The 17,118-nt window shown below is 43.5% G+C and overlaps 1 protein-coding gene across 15 annotated transcripts in view; it reads right to left on the bottom strand.

Moving 5' to 3' along the window:
- Positions 1 to 17,118, bottom strand: part of Eif4g3 (eukaryotic translation initiation factor 4 gamma 3) — a 219,345-nt gene that overhangs the window by 94,105 nt on the left and 108,122 nt on the right. For 9 of the 15 annotated variants that reach the window (XM_055610875.1, XM_055610877.1, XM_055610876.1 and 6 more), the window contains 5 exons: positions 15,390 to 15,410; positions 14,410 to 14,589; positions 13,845 to 13,959; positions 6,097 to 6,194; positions 3,875 to 3,997 (listed from right to left, as the gene is read on the bottom strand). In XM_055610875.1, coding sequence (XP_055466850.1) covers positions 3,875 to 3,997; positions 6,097 to 6,194; positions 13,845 to 13,959; positions 14,410 to 14,589; positions 15,390 to 15,410 — 537 coding nt within the window. The remainder of the gene's footprint in view (positions 1 to 3,874; positions 3,998 to 6,096; positions 6,195 to 13,844; positions 13,960 to 14,409; positions 14,590 to 15,389; positions 15,411 to 17,118) is intronic. The other 6 variants (XM_055610863.1, XM_055610864.1, XM_055610866.1 and 3 more) reach the window with 1 other exon arrangement.

Below are 17,118 nucleotides of genomic sequence, written 5' to 3'. Positions count from 1 at the left end.
CAAGCTCTCCCATATACACCCCTACATTTACATCTTACCATGAGCAGTGAAGCTTGTCCTGAGGGGTTGGTCTGTCTGTCTGCCCTTCCCCAACTCCCAGGAGTCCCTTACACAGTCTCACCTAAAGCAGCTGTGCTACGTTTCTGTGATCTGCCACTTGAGTCTACTCTATGCTGTACAAGCCCTGAACACAAAACATGAAGAGCCTACACACCACCAGCTAGCTTGCTACGGCAGCACAAGCAACTGTGTGGGAGATAGGTAATGGGGTCTTGCCTGCCGTGAGGTTCTGGTGAGATACTGAGCAGGGTTAAAGCACTGTCAAGATTTGTTACAGGTAAAGTACGCTTCCCTGCCATTCGTTAGGAGGCAGGGCAGAAGGAGTACAGAGTCTGAGGCCAGGGCTATACAACAAGACCTGTTTCAGAAAAGAAGAAGAAAACAAGTCAAAGTCACCCTTGGGAGAAACCGCTTTACGGTCTTCCTGGGAGCACACCTTCTGAGACTCCTTCTGGCAAATAAGCAGAAATGCTGAGGGTGGGACAAGGGGACTCCGTCTGTAGGAGCTCTGGACATGCCTCTGCTGGCCTGGCTACCCTGAGCTAAACGGTTCAACAGCCAAGCAGACTAGCCGTACACCAACAACAGCCTTTGGAACACTCCATGGATGCCTTGAGATGACTACCCCAAGCTCCTCAAGACACAGCCAACCAGTCTATTCCAGTTGTCAGTTTGTGCTAGCATGGCCCCTCTAACAGACTCCAGGCAGCCCCACAGCCATTTCCATCTGGGACACAGAGGAACACTTCACTTGCTGGCCTGGCAGAAAAGTAACTGATGGTCAGGAGGCAAGGCTGTGCTTGTAATAGACATGAACCCTCATTTGCAGCCAAGGTGAGCCGGGATTGACTCAAATACTGCTCCTCTGGCTATGTAAGTAGGCTGTCCAGACTCAAGGACTGAGTCTGCAGGGAGATGCTTTCAAGTGTCGTCTTTCCTGGCTGTGTGACATCAGGTTCAATGAAAGGCTTGAGAAGTTGTACCTTGACTACTTTCAGCTCTGTGGGCTGAGCTCATAAGAAAAAAGAGACAGCAAAGTATTTTAAATGGCAGAGTGCATCAGGAACGTCGACAACAGATGAATAGGTGACAGACTACGAAACAGAAGAGGCGAGGCAGTGGCTGCTTGGCAACAAAATGAAAAGGAGCTCAACAGTTCAACAATAGCCAAGGCAGAAGGTAAAAGGAAGATGGCAAAATAGGGCAAAGGGCCAAGACTGAAGCATAAAGACTGCCAAGGCCGCAGGGATAGAAACCGTGTAGCCTCCTCACAGGGAGAAGTCCAGAAAACTGTTGGGTCTTATAGCCTTATAGTCTTATGGTTATAGCTGTAACACTGCTTGCTGCTGAGGGCTGAGGAATTCTAACTGCTCGGGCCCACACAAGAGCCGTAACACTGGCTGCACAAAGGGCCAAGGACTGCCAACTTCTCAGGCACAGAAAGAGTGCTAACGCTAGAGGGCACCACCAGCTCTCAAACACCCAGGGAGATAAGCCTCCAGAAATAGCGAGCCTACCTACAATTTTATTCTGGACAGAGAAAAAGACCTCAACTGGCTGACTGGAAACAGAAACAGGAACACCACTAGACTAAGGAGACTCCTGGCACTACACGCTGACAGAGAAGGCTGTCCTCACAGCAGTTCTTAAACCAGAAAGCCATTCAGCATTGATTTGCAGGCTCAGCGAAGCAGCCCACGCCTAAAATCTCAAGAGGCAGAAGCAGGCAGCTCTCTGAGTTTGACTTCGAGGCAACCTGGCCTACAGAGTTCCAAGTCAGACAGAGCTACATAGTGAGACCCTGCCTCAAAAAATTAAAAAAAAAAAAAAGAGGTGGATCTGGAACTGTAGCCAAATGGCAAATATTCTGTAGGCTCAATGCTAAGGGATTTCTAGTAAAAACAATTCAGAGCCAACATTCAGACCCTGCAGCCTTCTCACACATGGAGTTGTTATTTTTCGGCACAACATAACAATGACCAATTTCTCTTCACCAAGGTCAGCTCTGGTCTGTGTGCACCACTTTCTATGACTTCCCAGAAAATGAAGCCAGGAACTGCCATGCTTCATAAGAGGAAAAATACATATATGCACTAAAAAGCTAAGTATCCATCCCACAAACTCCAAGTATACACAAAGACAACATTTATACTTGTGGATTCAAATGCATGTCACTTGGTAAAAGACTTACGCAACACAAAAGAGACAATACTCGCCCATGGTCCCAGAGACAGAGGTAAGGACTAAAGAAAAGCTTGAAAAGCAAAGGATCACACTTGGAGGACATTAAAAGACAGGAACATGCTGGATGGAAAGACAGTTTCACTATTAAAAGCACCCATATCGGCAGCTCATAACAGCCTACAGTAATTCCAGCTCCAGATGTGCCTTCTGGCCTCTAAGGACATCCATACATGTACCAGACAGTCAAGCAAACATACATATATACATGATTTGATGTTTGGGGGAGGGGCTAAGCAAAACAAGAAAAAAGGTCAACCAGACACACCTTATAGAGAATTTAATTGCAAAAAGATAAGGATTTTCAGGGTGAGAATTCAAAAACAAATCAACACATATTAAACTACACCCTGTTTTAACTGATATTTGAAAACAAACTAAACGTGAATGTCCTGATCAATATCTGCAAATTTATTATATGGCTGTCTAATAGATCACTTATGTAGGTCATCTCAAATTAGAAACTCTCCCTATTGTGTGTTCAATTCACATTGAGAGAGAAGAAACCACAGTCTTAATCATTCGGACTCAGAATGTCCAAGGAGGACAATTAAAAAAAAAAAAAAAAAGTTCTGAAGCAATCTTGAAATTTTCTTCTCTATGTGGCTACTTATTCTTCTCTTCTCTGTAATGGGGTCTGAGATGGAGAGCACCATCCTTTCCAAGTGAAATATACCGTTACAACAGCAAGCCTACTTCAAGCTGGCTTGATCCCACAGGCTTACAAGGGCTCTACACTGAACTTCCGGTCAGTAGCCTCAACACTTAAGTGGGCTTCTCTCACGCTCTGTGACTATAACCAAGTCAGTGGTTCACTACTCTGCCATGTCTTGCCTCTGGTCTAATATTGTTTGTAAACTGGCCCTGAAGACCCTCATCTTCCAGGCATAGGAGGGAAAACAAAACACCTCTCTAACAGCTGCTTCTGTCTGTTGGACTCTAGGTGACCAATTAAATTGGAAAGTCACCCAGTAATGACACAAAACGTTTCAAATTTGGGAAACCAATTTTTTATCAGAAGTCATAGTTTGCTAAAAACTAATTCCTTCTGGGATACTTTAATACCTTCCAAGACCACACCACATTCCCTATCAGTCCTGACAAAACTTATGAGCAACTCTGAGAAATAACAAGAGGTGACACTCCACACAGGAAGCACATCTTATACAGTGACAAATGCCTGTGGTCTATCCAACTGCACTCTTAACAGAGGCAATCATGTGAAGCCTTGCAGTCGGCTAAAATAATAATTTCTCAATGACTTTGACTCATAAGGTTCCACAGCAAACTCATAAACATGTTCATTTAATGAGGTGCTTTGCACAGGAAAGCAGCTCCCTTGGAAAGAATGACAGCAAGTGTGCTCTGAATGTGAAGCCAGCACACAGAAACATCGGCAATAAAGCCATAAAGCAACTTGCAAAGAGAAGCTTGTCTGTTTGAGCCTCATTTAGATATTCAGGTAGGAGATAGCTGAAAGAATGGAAAGCACAGAAAGTGGCCACAGGAAGAGGGAGCCAGAGAGATTGGGGGATAGGCACCCAGCATCCAGCATCACGCTCACTCTACTTACCTGGGGAGGCGTGGGTGTGGATGTGGGTCTTCCCGTGGGTGGCGTGGGGTTTCTGCTGCCTCCTCCAGACATGATCTCCTCCGTTATGTCTTTACCGCCCTGATTTGGATCTCGGATTCTTATCTAAAAAAATAAATAGAGTGGTCAGTGTAAATCTGGGTGTCTGTACACCAGATTTAGATGATGAATTAAAGGTACACACAAAGATAACTCTCAAATTCGTTATCCTCCATACGGCACTGTACTTCAGTAACAGGTACCATACAGGGTCATTCCAAAAAAATGTAGGCAATCAGCTGTGACAAGAACTAACTGTAACAGCAATGAAAGTGGAACTCAGCTGACTGAATTCCTAGGTCAAAAAAGTAAAACATCGATGCTTGTGTAAGAGTGCCTAACACATTGATTTTACCTACAGCTCCTAACAGCAACGAGAACCAGAAATAGTCTAAGAATAACACAGCACCTGCGTGAGTTTTAAATGCTCGAAATGGTACTCTGAAGTTCACTAACAAAGAGGTTCATTTGTTATGGTTTAGTAGTGGGACTTCACCTGCGCCCAACTTTGTATACTTTTATAAAGATGCAGGCTGCAAATGTGCTCAGTGTTCATCTATAAGGATGTGGCTGCAGTGCCGTATGTGCACGTCCATGGATGCAGCTGCAGTGCGCTCTGTGCACGCCTGTAAGGATGCAGCTGCAGTGTGCTCGGTATTCTGTGCACGTCTGTAAGGTTGAGTGCTGTCTGTGCATGTCTGTAAGGGTGCTGGCTGTACTGCTGCATATTCCAAGTAAAGGTACAGACACATCATACAGTCCAACTGAGAACAGAACAGCTCATATTATCCTCCTTTATATCCAATATTATCCTTAGAGTTACATTACCTGAGCACCACTAGGAAGGATGAGGCAGATCTAAGTGTACTGACACAGAAGGACTGCCAAGCGTACTGCCAAGTTATAAAGTGGAACACAGCACAGCGGCACATGCTTCCTGTTTGAGCTCTCAATAGCTCTTCATGCTTACAGTACCGAGGACAGTGCTATAATGATGCTGGAATACCTCACAGCTCACAGGTGGGACACTGGTGAGGTTAAGGTTCCCTTCTGATGTTCATTACCTGCACAGGTTAATAAGGCAACTGGTTTCTTGAGAACTTTATAGAGAATTCACTATCAAAATACATCAGGCTACCGGGAAGGCTACATCAAAGTAGCTGTTCAGTATCAGTCCTTTCGTTTGTTTTTCAAACTTTTATGGCCTTGAACTCACTACGTAGCCCAGGCTGCTCTCGAACTTGTGTTACTCTTCCTGCCTCAGCCTCCCCAATGCTCAGAGAACACGTGTGTGCCACCATACCCAGCTTTCTCTTTTCTCATTAATGACATCATCAGTCCCTTCTATTCTGTTAGCACCATTTCTGTCTGCATTGCAGAATGCCATTAAATCAACATTACCATGCTGAGTTAACACTTAAAACTCCATTTCTTCCTTGCAGTGTCATGCTAAATATGAGTGTTCTGCTGTACTGTGACATGTTCCTAAATCCTTTGTCTCTAGCCAAAGACCAAATCTGAATCCTTGACTTTGTTTTCGGTCACTCCCAGCACCATCACCTATGTGAATCTGGGCACTGCTGCTGCCTATCAGCAGCACAGTCTATGTTCTGCTGGGCAAGAGGCAAGGAGCCATCTTCTACAAAATAGGTCACAATTCCATTTTCTGTCACGGTCCTCCTAGGCTTGTGGGTATGTCTTCCTAGACAGAGGCAATGTTCTTCTAAGGTTCTGTATATAACTCTAATATATTTATTAAATTCTGCTTTGTGTTTCTCTCTTCCAAAGCCTTTCCCCATGTGGCTCCCCTCACTTTGGTGCTGCCATTTCCTCGTGTCAGTTCACACTCGTTGCTTGGCAATGTAGTACAGGAGAGTCAGTCAGTAGCTAAGAAAAGAGCCAGAATTCCTCCCACAGAATGAGCCAGAGGCGCACTCAAGTGTGTAGCACGCCTAGCTGGGAAGAGGTGATGCTAAGGGAATGGGTATGCACGTTCTAGCCAAGTGCCCATGTAAACACTCTAGGCTGAGGTGAGAGGTGAAGATACAAGGAGAGGAAGAAATGGCACGGTCACTTTGTAAACTGACGTTAATAATGATTGGATATGCTTATTTGAGAAATGATTATATGCTCCAATTTACGACAAGTCAATGAAGATCTCTTACAGTTTTTTTCTCTCTCTTGGCTGGAGGGGGCTGTTGCTGCGTAGGCACTATGATAGGTGCTGACTGATACACTGGCTGACTTGGGTAAAAAGGCGTTCCTAAGGAATCAGAACAAAATGAGAAGCATTCAGTTATTTTGTCAAACACTACAGGCCTGCCAACGGTGCAGTGTCCCTGAACAAGCTCTTTGGGAAATAAAAGCAAACTACTAAGAACTCCTTTATGAAACAGGGTCTCAACTCTGTGGCCCAGGCTGACCTGCAAGTCAGATCCCCTGCCTCAGCCGCCTGATGGGTGGGAGATAGGCATGAACCACCATGAACATGGGCAGCATTCTTAATTATCTCTTCCCATAAGCTCTCCTCCAGCTACTGAAGTGGTCAAGAAATAATCCCTAAGATATGTACTATCTCTAAACATCCTTAAAAATCTAATTCAACAAAAAATATCTCAGTGCCCAATTCCTGCAGAGTGACACCAGGATTATCTTTTTTAAACACAGGCTGGGTTAGTTACAATATTGCTTTAAAAAATAACCTTATTCTGGGGCCCTCAGCCTACAACAGTGATTTTCAAGCAAGGGCTGAAGTGACTGTCTTTCTGGGCCTTTGGTTAGGGGTAGAGGTGATCCAAATTCTTCGGTACAAAGAGCCACAGCCACAGCCACAGGAGGCCACTGGTAAGGCTCCATACAAGTCCTTAAATGAAGAGCTTTAACAAGATGGCAAAGAAGACAAAAATCCTGAAAAGAACCAAGCTCCAAGCTGGGTTCAATTCCACTTTCTACACATTCAAGGGCTATATATATCTCCCCTGTGCCTGATCCCTCGTCCTACTCCCATCCGACAAACACCCTGGCCACAATGGCATCAACCAAATATAAAAGACTGAGTATGTTCATACTTTTACTCTACTGCCCAACTACTAAAACTATCTTCTCCCAGACTTAGACACACAGGGTTCGTTAATATTCAAAATGCAGAACACTGTTCTAATTATCAAATTGTTGTACAGAGAGCAAAGGGTAGACAGGTAGTACGAAATAAAAAGTAAAACCAAAAGATTGGTGAAGAAATGAATGATGATACGGAAGAAAATATGTTTAGGAAAAAACTGTTAAGAGTTTTTAAAGTTTTTGTTTGCCTGAGGGAAAGAACACAGGAACTACTCAGCAAAACATGGAACATGGAGTTCGGTTTTGGAGCTCTTTGAGATGATTACTAATCCTGCAGTTTTGAGACAGGCATGAACTAGTTCCTCTGTTTAAGTCTGACTGCTCTCATGCTGGGTATCCCGGAGTGATGGCAAACACAGATCTCACTATGTGGTCGAGGCAGCCCTTAAACTTCTGCTCCTCTCATCTCCACATTCGCAGGGCTGCATTCAAAAGCCTGTCTCAGCACACCTCCTTTGTGGTGTTTGTGGTAGAAGCCAGGCCTTGTGCATACCGAGCAGGCACTCTCTGTCCAGTGAGTGATGCCAAAGCCTCTACAGCTTTGTAATTAGTAAAGGCTTTAGTTTTTTTCTTCTTCTTCTTTTGGAAGGTTTCTCTGTGTAGCTCTGGCTGTTCTGAAACTCTCTAGGTAAACCAGGCTGGCTTTGAACTCACAGAGATCCACCTGCCCATGACTCCCAAATGCTGCCAGCATACCAGTAAAGGTTTCTGTCGTGACTAACTCCAGAACCACAGGACTAGACAAGTCAGAAAATAAGGGCAGACAAAGACGCCCAATATAACATCCTTGTGAGAGGTTACAGAAGGAAGAAATACCTACAGAGAAAAAAGGGAAGCAATACTTGGGAGATACTAAAAAATGAGGCAGGACAGGTGTGGGCAGGTGTTACACGCTATCATACCTGCACTGAGAAACTGAGGCAGCAAGATCCTGAGTTCAAGTCCAGCCTAGCCAATAGAGTAAAACCAAAATCTAAGACAGAAAGATATAAGAGGGCACGCAGCCCTAAGAGTGTGACATGAAGGCTAAGCAGAAAGCATTCTGACAGGGCTGCATGGGGAAAGGCTTGACACTGAGTGGGAAGAAGACACTGTGAGGATAAATGACTTCCCCCCCACACACACACACAAAAAGTTTACTGAGCCAGGAATGGCGGTGTCTGAGTTAAATCTCAGCACATGGTAAGCAGAAATAGGTGGACCTCTGTGAGTTCAAGAACTATCTGATCTATCCAGATAGTTCTAGGCCAGCCAGGGTTACTTAGCATAGTGAAAATTTTGGTTTCTTTAAAAACCCAGTTGTTATGTGAATGTTTTTGTTTTAATCTCAAGGTGTGGGATATGGGGCTGCTTCAGATTATCCACAGTTGCTAACTATGACTTGTCTCGTGCTCTAGGAGTGGTGTCTTTTGGCAGCTGCAGAGCGCTGAGAGGGCCAGGCCCCAAAGAGAGGCTGCTGTCCCCTGCTATTGTTGCTGCTGCTGGCTCCCTGCAGTTTGGTGCAGTTTGTCAAGCAGTAATGCACAAAGAGACGAGAAGAAACTGAATATCCTAACAGCAAAGGTCAAACCTGCGCGAAGGAAACTGATGGCCCTGCTCAGCAGAAGTAGTCTAAAGAGGTCTAGGGCCCTTTCCACGCTAACTTTCTTTCTTTCCTACCTAGTGTTGTGGGTTGGAAGGGATTACGGTGGAGAAAAGTATAAACATAAGAACAAAATAAAGTAGACAAAAAAGTAAGCCTACAACACAGCAAACCTCTGTCTTTTAAACTTAAAGTGTACTTAGAAAGAAGGCCATAGTGGACAAGAAGCTGGAAGCCGTACATCCCCGTTATTGTTAAATACTGGGTGTAAAGGTTGTGCCCCTCCCTGGTTACTAATTCCACTGTCCTCAGGTGGTATGGTTAGCCTGGGGTCCAGTGCACAGAAAGGACTGTTTACAGAACGGGTGATCAAGCTAAATCCTCACTATCATCACGATGTCATCGCCTCCAAATGTAGTTTCCCAGGAGCAGCACAAGAAACAGCACCAGGCTCGTTGGGTATCTGTGGCATCTAGTGAAGTGGACTGGAAAAGACCTATGCAGAGGGGAAGGCTACAATTTCAGAAAGTTCACTGGGAAAGAAACTCATCTGCTCTGCCCCCTCAGCAAGCCTGTCATCAGCTCCCTACAAGAATGACCCTCAAACTGTTTTCAATATTGCTGGACAAGCAACACAGACTTTCCAAGCTAAGTGGAATAAGATACAAAAGGTGACCCGAGGGAGCAGAACTAGTGAAAAGGCTGATCTGTCACACATCTGCCCAACAGCTGATCAATCAACTGGGCACAAACCATCATCTCAGCAGAAGGTAAGCACAGTCAGAAAAAAAGGTGGGTCCAGCAGAGCAAGAAACAGATTGCACCAAATGGCAGTTCTCTTCTTACAAACCAACCCGAGTTCTGGGACAGCAAAGAACACTTAGAAACATTTATCACTTAAGGCAGTCAAAGTCCCACGACCTCAAATGCTCTTGTGTGGGGAAGGAGATGATTGCTTAGCATAGGGCTCAGACGATGACAGCCTTTCAGAAGTTGGTATTTACTGGAAGACCCTGCCATCTAGCAGCGCATCTGCTCCCTGCAGCACTGAGAGAACAAGAGCAGCAACCACAGCCGCCAAAGCCCGAGAGGCTCACCACCTGGTAACTTCAGGGACAAGCTGCCAAAGCCACTGTATACCAACGGTTCCCCAACCAGACCATATGACAAGGAGGAATGATGTGGGGAAACAAACACACCAAAAACTGCAAAAAATACACATACAGTCTTGATTTGTCTGGGACAAAGGGCTGGCTGGCCTGGGCCTCATAACAATCTTGCTTCTGCCTCTGGAGTGCTAAGGTTACAGACATTTGTATCATACCCAAACCTACTTATATACTCTTAAAGGTTTCTCAACTTGAGATCTTTATAAATGACTATTGCTGGTTTTTTTTTTTTAAGATTTATTTATTTATTTATACATATGAGCATTCTATTTGCACGTATGACTGCATAACAGAAGAGAACATCAGATTCCATTATAGATAGTTGGGAACCACCATGTGGTTGTTGGGAACTGAACTCAGGATCGCTGGAAAAGAAGAGCAGACAGTGCTCTTAACCACTGAGCCATCTCTCCAGGCCCGACTATTTGCTGTTTTTAAGTTTCTTCAGCCCTGCTCTTGTTGAAATAGCCTTCCAATATAAAATAATATTGACAACAAATAGCAATTTTTTTTAAAAGCCCTTAATTGCAAAATTAAAAATGTTACAATCCTGTTTGGTTCAGCTTTTGATTTTAGGTTTTACTCATTTTACTTGCTTAGAATATTGAAAACTTCTGGAAGCACTGATGTATTTAGTATGTAAGGTTTGATCTTATTCGTAAAATTCCAAGTTGAACAATCAAACAAGTGTATTGTGAGATGCTGAAAGACAAAAATACCTTTGACATCTATACTCTAAAAAATACCTAGCACAATGTCTTATACATCATAGTTTTGGGGAAAAAAAAAGTTGTACTGACTATAGAAATGAATATAATGTAGTGATTAAATATCCAGTTTGCCACAACTGAATAAAAAGATACATCAATATCACAAAACACAGGGAATTTTTTTGCTAGAGAAAAAAAACGAAACAAAAACAACTGCCTCTTGAAAGACCAGTTTCCCTCTCACAGCACAGCTCACACGTGCTTATAGGGCTCCAAGCAGGTCAATGAGGCTGAGTCCTCCAGAGGATCAGGAAAAGAATGACAAGGTGCAAGGGGAGTACTTTATCAAGGAAGAAGATACAAGATAGACTGGATTGAAGTAGCATGAGCAAGGCCTTTAATATGGCAAATTCCCTTTCTCCTTTATCAATAAATATTACCACCACTAACCATAACCTTTTTTATAAGAATCTAAACGTTTTGTCAACAAGGGACATCACTCCCTACGGATGGCCTATGAGTGAGTGTTCTGGGCTCTACTCTCCTCAGAGTTGTAAAAACACTTGAAGAATTATGCTTTCCCAGAGGCTGAGAGGAAGGAGAATCATAAGCCTGAAAACCAACTCACTAAGACACTGGCTGAAAATACAGTTTTTAAAGGAGGTGGGAACGTAAGTAACTCAGTGGTAGAATAGCACCTAGGTCTCCTCCCGAGAGACAAGGACTTAGGAGCTAGAACATAGCTAAGACCCTAGACCAACACCCACTCCGAGTTACACCCAGGGGAGAACAGGATGAGTGAGAGAAGTATCTGGCAGTGGCAAGGTAGGAGTAAGAGGCCCCAAGAAGAGGATAGGGAAGAATGCCACAGCCCCAAGAGAGACGTGAAGTGTCTCCTCATACTGAAACTAGTGGACCAGCCAGAACTATGAATTCTGATAAAAGCACAAGTTTTTTTTACAGATGATTAAAGCATGTGAGTAGAAACATAATTCATGATTCATTCCAAAAAATAGACTATACTATTTTTAAAAGAAACAAATAATTGTGTTTGGTTTTTTCTCCTTTTGTTTTGTTTTAAGGTGGGGAAAGGTGGGAGGGGCAAGATGGATGGGTGAAGGTACCTACAAACAAACATGCCTGACAACCAGATCCCCAGAATCCATGAAGTGGAAGAAAGGAACCACTTCTATTAAGTTGACCTATAACCTCCATATGTGCCATGGTACACATGCCAATACACTCACCCGGGGATGGCGGGGGGGGGGGGGGGGGGTATGGGCATAAAATAAGTAATAAAATGGAAATGTGTCTGCAAAGACACTATGAAATGGAATAAGATGTGAATCTTCTAATTTTATTAGAGACACTTAAGTGCCCACTTGAAATAAATGGAAAAAAAGTATCACATTGTTCCATGTTATTTCTGAGCTACTGTAGCTGTCCTTTGAATTTTCATCACCTACAAAGTGAATAAGACCATTTTTTATGTAAGAAACTGTTTTCATATAGATGATACTCTGTCTCTCAATGGCTATAGGGCATGCCTATTATTTTGTTTGTGGGAAAGGGGTCCCTTCAAAGGGAACGGATGTCAGTCACACCTGAGCTGAAACTAAGTCTTGACAAATAAAAATAGTATACTTGGAACAGAAAGTAAAAGCAATGGTTTTGTTTGTTTGTTTTTTGTTTTTTGAGACAGGGTTTCTCTGTGTAGTCCTGGCTATCCTGGAATTCACTCTGTAAACTAGGCTGGCCTTGAACTCAGAGATTCACTCCCCTCCGCCTCCTGAGTGCTGGGATTAAAGGCAACTGTCCAGCTAGAAAAGTCAGTATTTACTTAACATGGCAGACTGGAAGCTTCATGTCACTGCTCTCCTAGTTCCCACGCCTGATGCTGGAGCACAAAGAGCAACAGGCAGCACTGCTCAAACATGGAGGAAGAAGTTAGCACGTCATTCCAGACCCAACACATGGAGGAAGAAGTTAGCGCACCATTTCAGACCCAACACATGGCTCTAGAAACCTGTGAGGAAACTGCACGGCAGAATTCGGTGAGAAATCACTGAAAATTTGTCAATCAGAACAAATTCCCTTCGCAATGTGAAATTTAAAGGAATACTGATTTTAGCATATTTACTCTGAAATCAGAGTTTTTCTAATAAGAAGATTTTGGAGAACAATATTTATTGTAAGAATACATCTACATATTTGAGAAGGATGTTGAGATTTCAAGACTTTATAGGTTATAAGATGAACTGTCATAAGGCAGTACGAGCCTGTGGAACGGAAAGTTTTTTACACTCCGAGAACCATGCCATCAACAGAGACTTTGAATGCCCCCAGTGTAAGCAACTGTAAAGACACCATAATGCCACTAAATCCTGACAGGAAAAACTCAGTGAGTGCAATACTGTGTTAAACTGGCCAAAGCCTCAACACATTTCCTTTGACGGTACTATAAAGACCACCGCTGGCTGAATCTTAAAGCTTCATTTTCCTGGTATCCACTGACTTCACTTATCACAGTGCCAGCTTCTGTGAGATGAAACAACTGTCACACGCACCAAGTGTGCTCAGCGAGCACTCTGCGTTTGTGTTTTTTTTTTTTTTTTCTGAATTCTCGATGAACGCACATGCTAAGGACTAGTTGGCACTGTATCTGCACTGAGAACACCTTTCAAGCTGAGGCAGGAGGATTTGAAGTGCAAGAACAGCCCGGGCTACCCAGTGAGAACCTGTCTTCCCACCTACTTTCCCTCCAAAAGTATCATTTAAGATTTCAAAGCATTTTACATCAGCTAATCATCAGACCTTCCCCAGGACAACAGCTCTGCCCCAGAGCTGCATAAGGAACCACAGCGCCCCCTTCCTGCTCCCTGGAGTCTGCCCCTCACTGTTCTAGGGCCCTGGGCTAGAGCAGAGAACAGAACAGATTTCTGCTTCATAGATATCACATGAAATGAGGGGTAGAGTGGGTTGAGAATAAAAGCTCTGAGGAAGGGGGGAAAAAATCAAGGACAGGAGGTAAATTTATACAACCAACAAAAGAAAACTGTACATGGCAGTTACTTGGTGGGAAGAACCAGAAACTGACCACATAGATTCAACAGGATGGCCAGCCCCTCCAGGTGTCACAGGCTACATGTATTTCTATAATCATTTCCCTGTAAGCCACTCCCTGAAAAAGCTCTTAAGATAAAACAGATTGTGAGATTTTTATTTAAAAATCCTTCAGACCTCTAAGTGGCTATAGCTAACGTGACCCAGTGAAGACTAAAATGAGCATGAGCACAAATGAGCAGAAATAGCTTGGCTTTTCTTTTACTCACCGTAAGCATTAGCAAAGTCCCCAGGTCCTGGTCCAGGATAAAAAGGCCCTGGCCCTGGCGGCTGAACCGGGTACTGCTGTGGGGGCCCCACGTATGGAGGACCGCTGTGACGGTACTGGAAGAGAACACACATGTGGATGACATGGAGCTTCTAGAAAGGAAGATGCCATGCAGACTGTCTAGAGGACATGAAGGCTCGGCTATTAAACAAACTCCTAACGCTTGTCTGCCCATGAGAGACAGTGAAGATAAAGAAAATTGTCTTTCCTGGCTCAAGCTATGCACCGGGGCATAGCAGCCAGAGTGATTTGGGGGCTTGCAGGTTTCAATGACATGAATGATGCCACAGGGAAGATGATGACTGAGTCCAGCAGCCAGTTGCGAGGAGGAAAAGATGATGCTGGTAGATAATTTCTCCATCCACTTGTGAATTTGTAACAGATGTATACGAATCTCTGTATAGTTTTATGAAAATTGACAAAAAATGGCTAGATGTATCACTAAATTCCAGGCTCTCGGTCAGTGGCCCACCCTCACCCCACTGGAAAGCAGGCGCTCCCTTTACCTGTGGTATACAGTACTGAGGCCCCTGGGGCACTGGGTACGGCATGGGCAGATGATTAACCATCATGATGTGCTGATTGGCCTGATAAACGGCGGTGGGAGTCTGCGCACCAGGACGAATGGAAGGACTGCTGTTTGGGATGGCAGCTCTGGGAGGCTGGATTTGAGGCCTCTGGAAAAACTGTGATAAGGAGAAAAAAAAATGGATTTTTTTTTTTCACAAAGGGTAACATATAAATCTGGTATCTTGAGTCTTTTCCTTTCCCCCACTACTAAACTGATCTACTTGAAGATATAACTAAGTTCACAAAATATATTCCACACTAAGTCAGGTTCTGATCTATGTCTCCACATATTAAAAATAGGACAGTCTCAACACTTAAGCCTCAGCTATTTAAATAAGCCATGCACCATAACTTTTAGTATTTATAACAAATATAACAAAAGTAATAACTGGCATTTCTCTAAATGTTCTATTTTATAAAAATAAATGATTTCTGAATAAAGAGAGAATCTCAAAATTAAACCATTAAAAATCAGAAGCAGCCAACCTAAAAAAATACTACCAGCCACTTATAAAGTACTTAGGAGAACAAGAATCTACATGAGCATAAGCATTTTCATCTAAGTCCATCAAACCAAATTAAAACCATCTGTAGGGCTGTCACATACAGAAAGGAGCCTGTCTAAATGGTACATAACCACACTCTAAACTAAACTCAACTTTCCTTTCTAAAATACTTTGCAATAAAAGTGGGGAATCTAGATAAGCTTCAAAATAGCCTAAACCGAGCAGAGCTCAGCCCCCCCCCCCCCAGATGGCAGCCATTCCTGTAGCCACGCACAGTTCTCAGTGCGCACTTAGAGCCACATCGCCAGAGTGACTCTCTATATGACTGCATCTATTCATCAGCATCCGCATTGTAAAGTAACAAGAAAACAGAGTAAAAAAGAGGCCATGCAGAACCCGTAGTTTGTTACCTGGATGGGTCTGAATCCTCCCTTCAATTATGAAGCAAGAAGCAGCAGGAAACAGAAAGAAAGCCAATGGAAAAGCTTACAGATCAGTAGGAAGGGTAGGACATAGCATGCAGCTCAACAAAAACTTCCGTTCAGTAATTCAGGAGAAGAATGGAGACCAGAAAATCAGAATGACATTTCTCCACTTGAGACTCAAGCACACATGGAATCAAAGTTCTAATTATTTAGTTGAAATTTAAAAAAAAAAAAAAAATTCCAGTGACAAAAGTCCTACTAGCAGTTTCTGATTCTATAACATCTTTAAAAAAAAAAAAAAAAAGTGCTCAGTAGCCAAAGAAAGTACAGTTGAGACTACTGATTCTTAATTATGGCTCTTAAATGCCCAATGAGTGATTTTGGATTATTATCTTAGATAGGGCATTAAAACCCATATGCAGCTCTAAATCAGAGTGCTCTGATAACAAGCTTTCTGAAAAACTGGGCCAGCTCTGGAAGCCCTGAACTGCCTCCTGATTCTGGACATGAGTGTTGTGTCTGATCTCTGGCCCTCTTAGGTCTCATTCCATCCTTTGTTAACAGACATTCCAGGTGTCTACATTAACTTTTCCCCTGTGCTAAAGTGGGAGAACTGTGATGTGGGCCCAATTCTGACTTCCATTCAATTTTTGTTCAAGGGAAAGTCCTAAAGAGATTAGAGCAGAGAAAAGCAGTATTAGAAAGCTGTAGCTGGAGAATGGAATAGGGAACCAAATGGGGAGAGTCAGAAGGAGGAGTTGATGGGGATGCAAAAAGCACAAGAAGCAAAGTTGGGATCTTAGGAAGATGAGTGTCAAGATTCTAACAGAAACTCCCGATTGTCTTTCTCTACTGATAGCTGGGGGACAGACACCATTCCTGCAAACGGGGAGGCTGAAACGGCAGCCCTGCCTTCCATGGCCAGCACACCATATAAATGTGTTGTAAACACATTTTTAGAATAAACTTCAGCATTTCTATCCCACTACTCAGTGTACTGGGAGGTACTAAATTGTTGTGGAGGGGGCAGTCATCCAGTTGCCCAACAACTGAACACTGCAGGATGCAGGGCGGAGGAAGAGAGTTATGCTGAGAGATCCCTTCCCATCAATTCTAGAGGAAGTCAAGGCAAAAACAGCAAGAATCCCACAGAGGTGAGCCCTCCTTGGCTAGCTGACATTACACACTCACGCCTCCCTTAAAAAGTCATGTTCTGGGGTAGCAAAGGAAAGGAGACAAGAGACTACTTGGCTCATTAGAAAAGTGCATAGAGAGCAGAAAGAACAAGCTCTTCTGCATCCTATACATGAGTGCTTTTCTTCGCGGTGTCTCAGCTACTCTAGCGGGATTGTTAACCAGCCTGTCCAAAACAATAACTGATTACCTTATTCAAAAGGGTTTGTGAATAGTGTGTGTCCTTCAGTCATGGTGAGCCTGAGTGTTTCTAGCAAAGCTCCTGATGGAAACAAAGGCAACCCCAACACAAAATGTGTAGTTATGCTGATACGAGACAATTTTAATATAGTGATATGGACACATTAAGGAACAAGAGATGAGCTCTCTCCAACATTAAAGCATTACCACACCTGGCACAAAGCTTTTATGTCACATTAACTCACCCTAACAACTGGTCACTAAGTTATGCACTATTGCTGACACCACCGATCCGAAGAAGAGAAGCAGGGACTTTGACGGGGGGGGGGGGGGGGGGGGG

This window comes from Psammomys obesus, unplaced genomic scaffold (genome assembly GCF_907164565.1).
Source record: "Psammomys obesus unplaced genomic scaffold, mPsaObe1.curated_primary_1811, whole genome shotgun sequence".
Taxonomy (NCBI): domain Eukaryota; kingdom Metazoa; phylum Chordata; class Mammalia; order Rodentia; family Muridae; genus Psammomys; species Psammomys obesus.
This window is presented reverse-complemented; position numbering and strand designations above follow the sequence as displayed.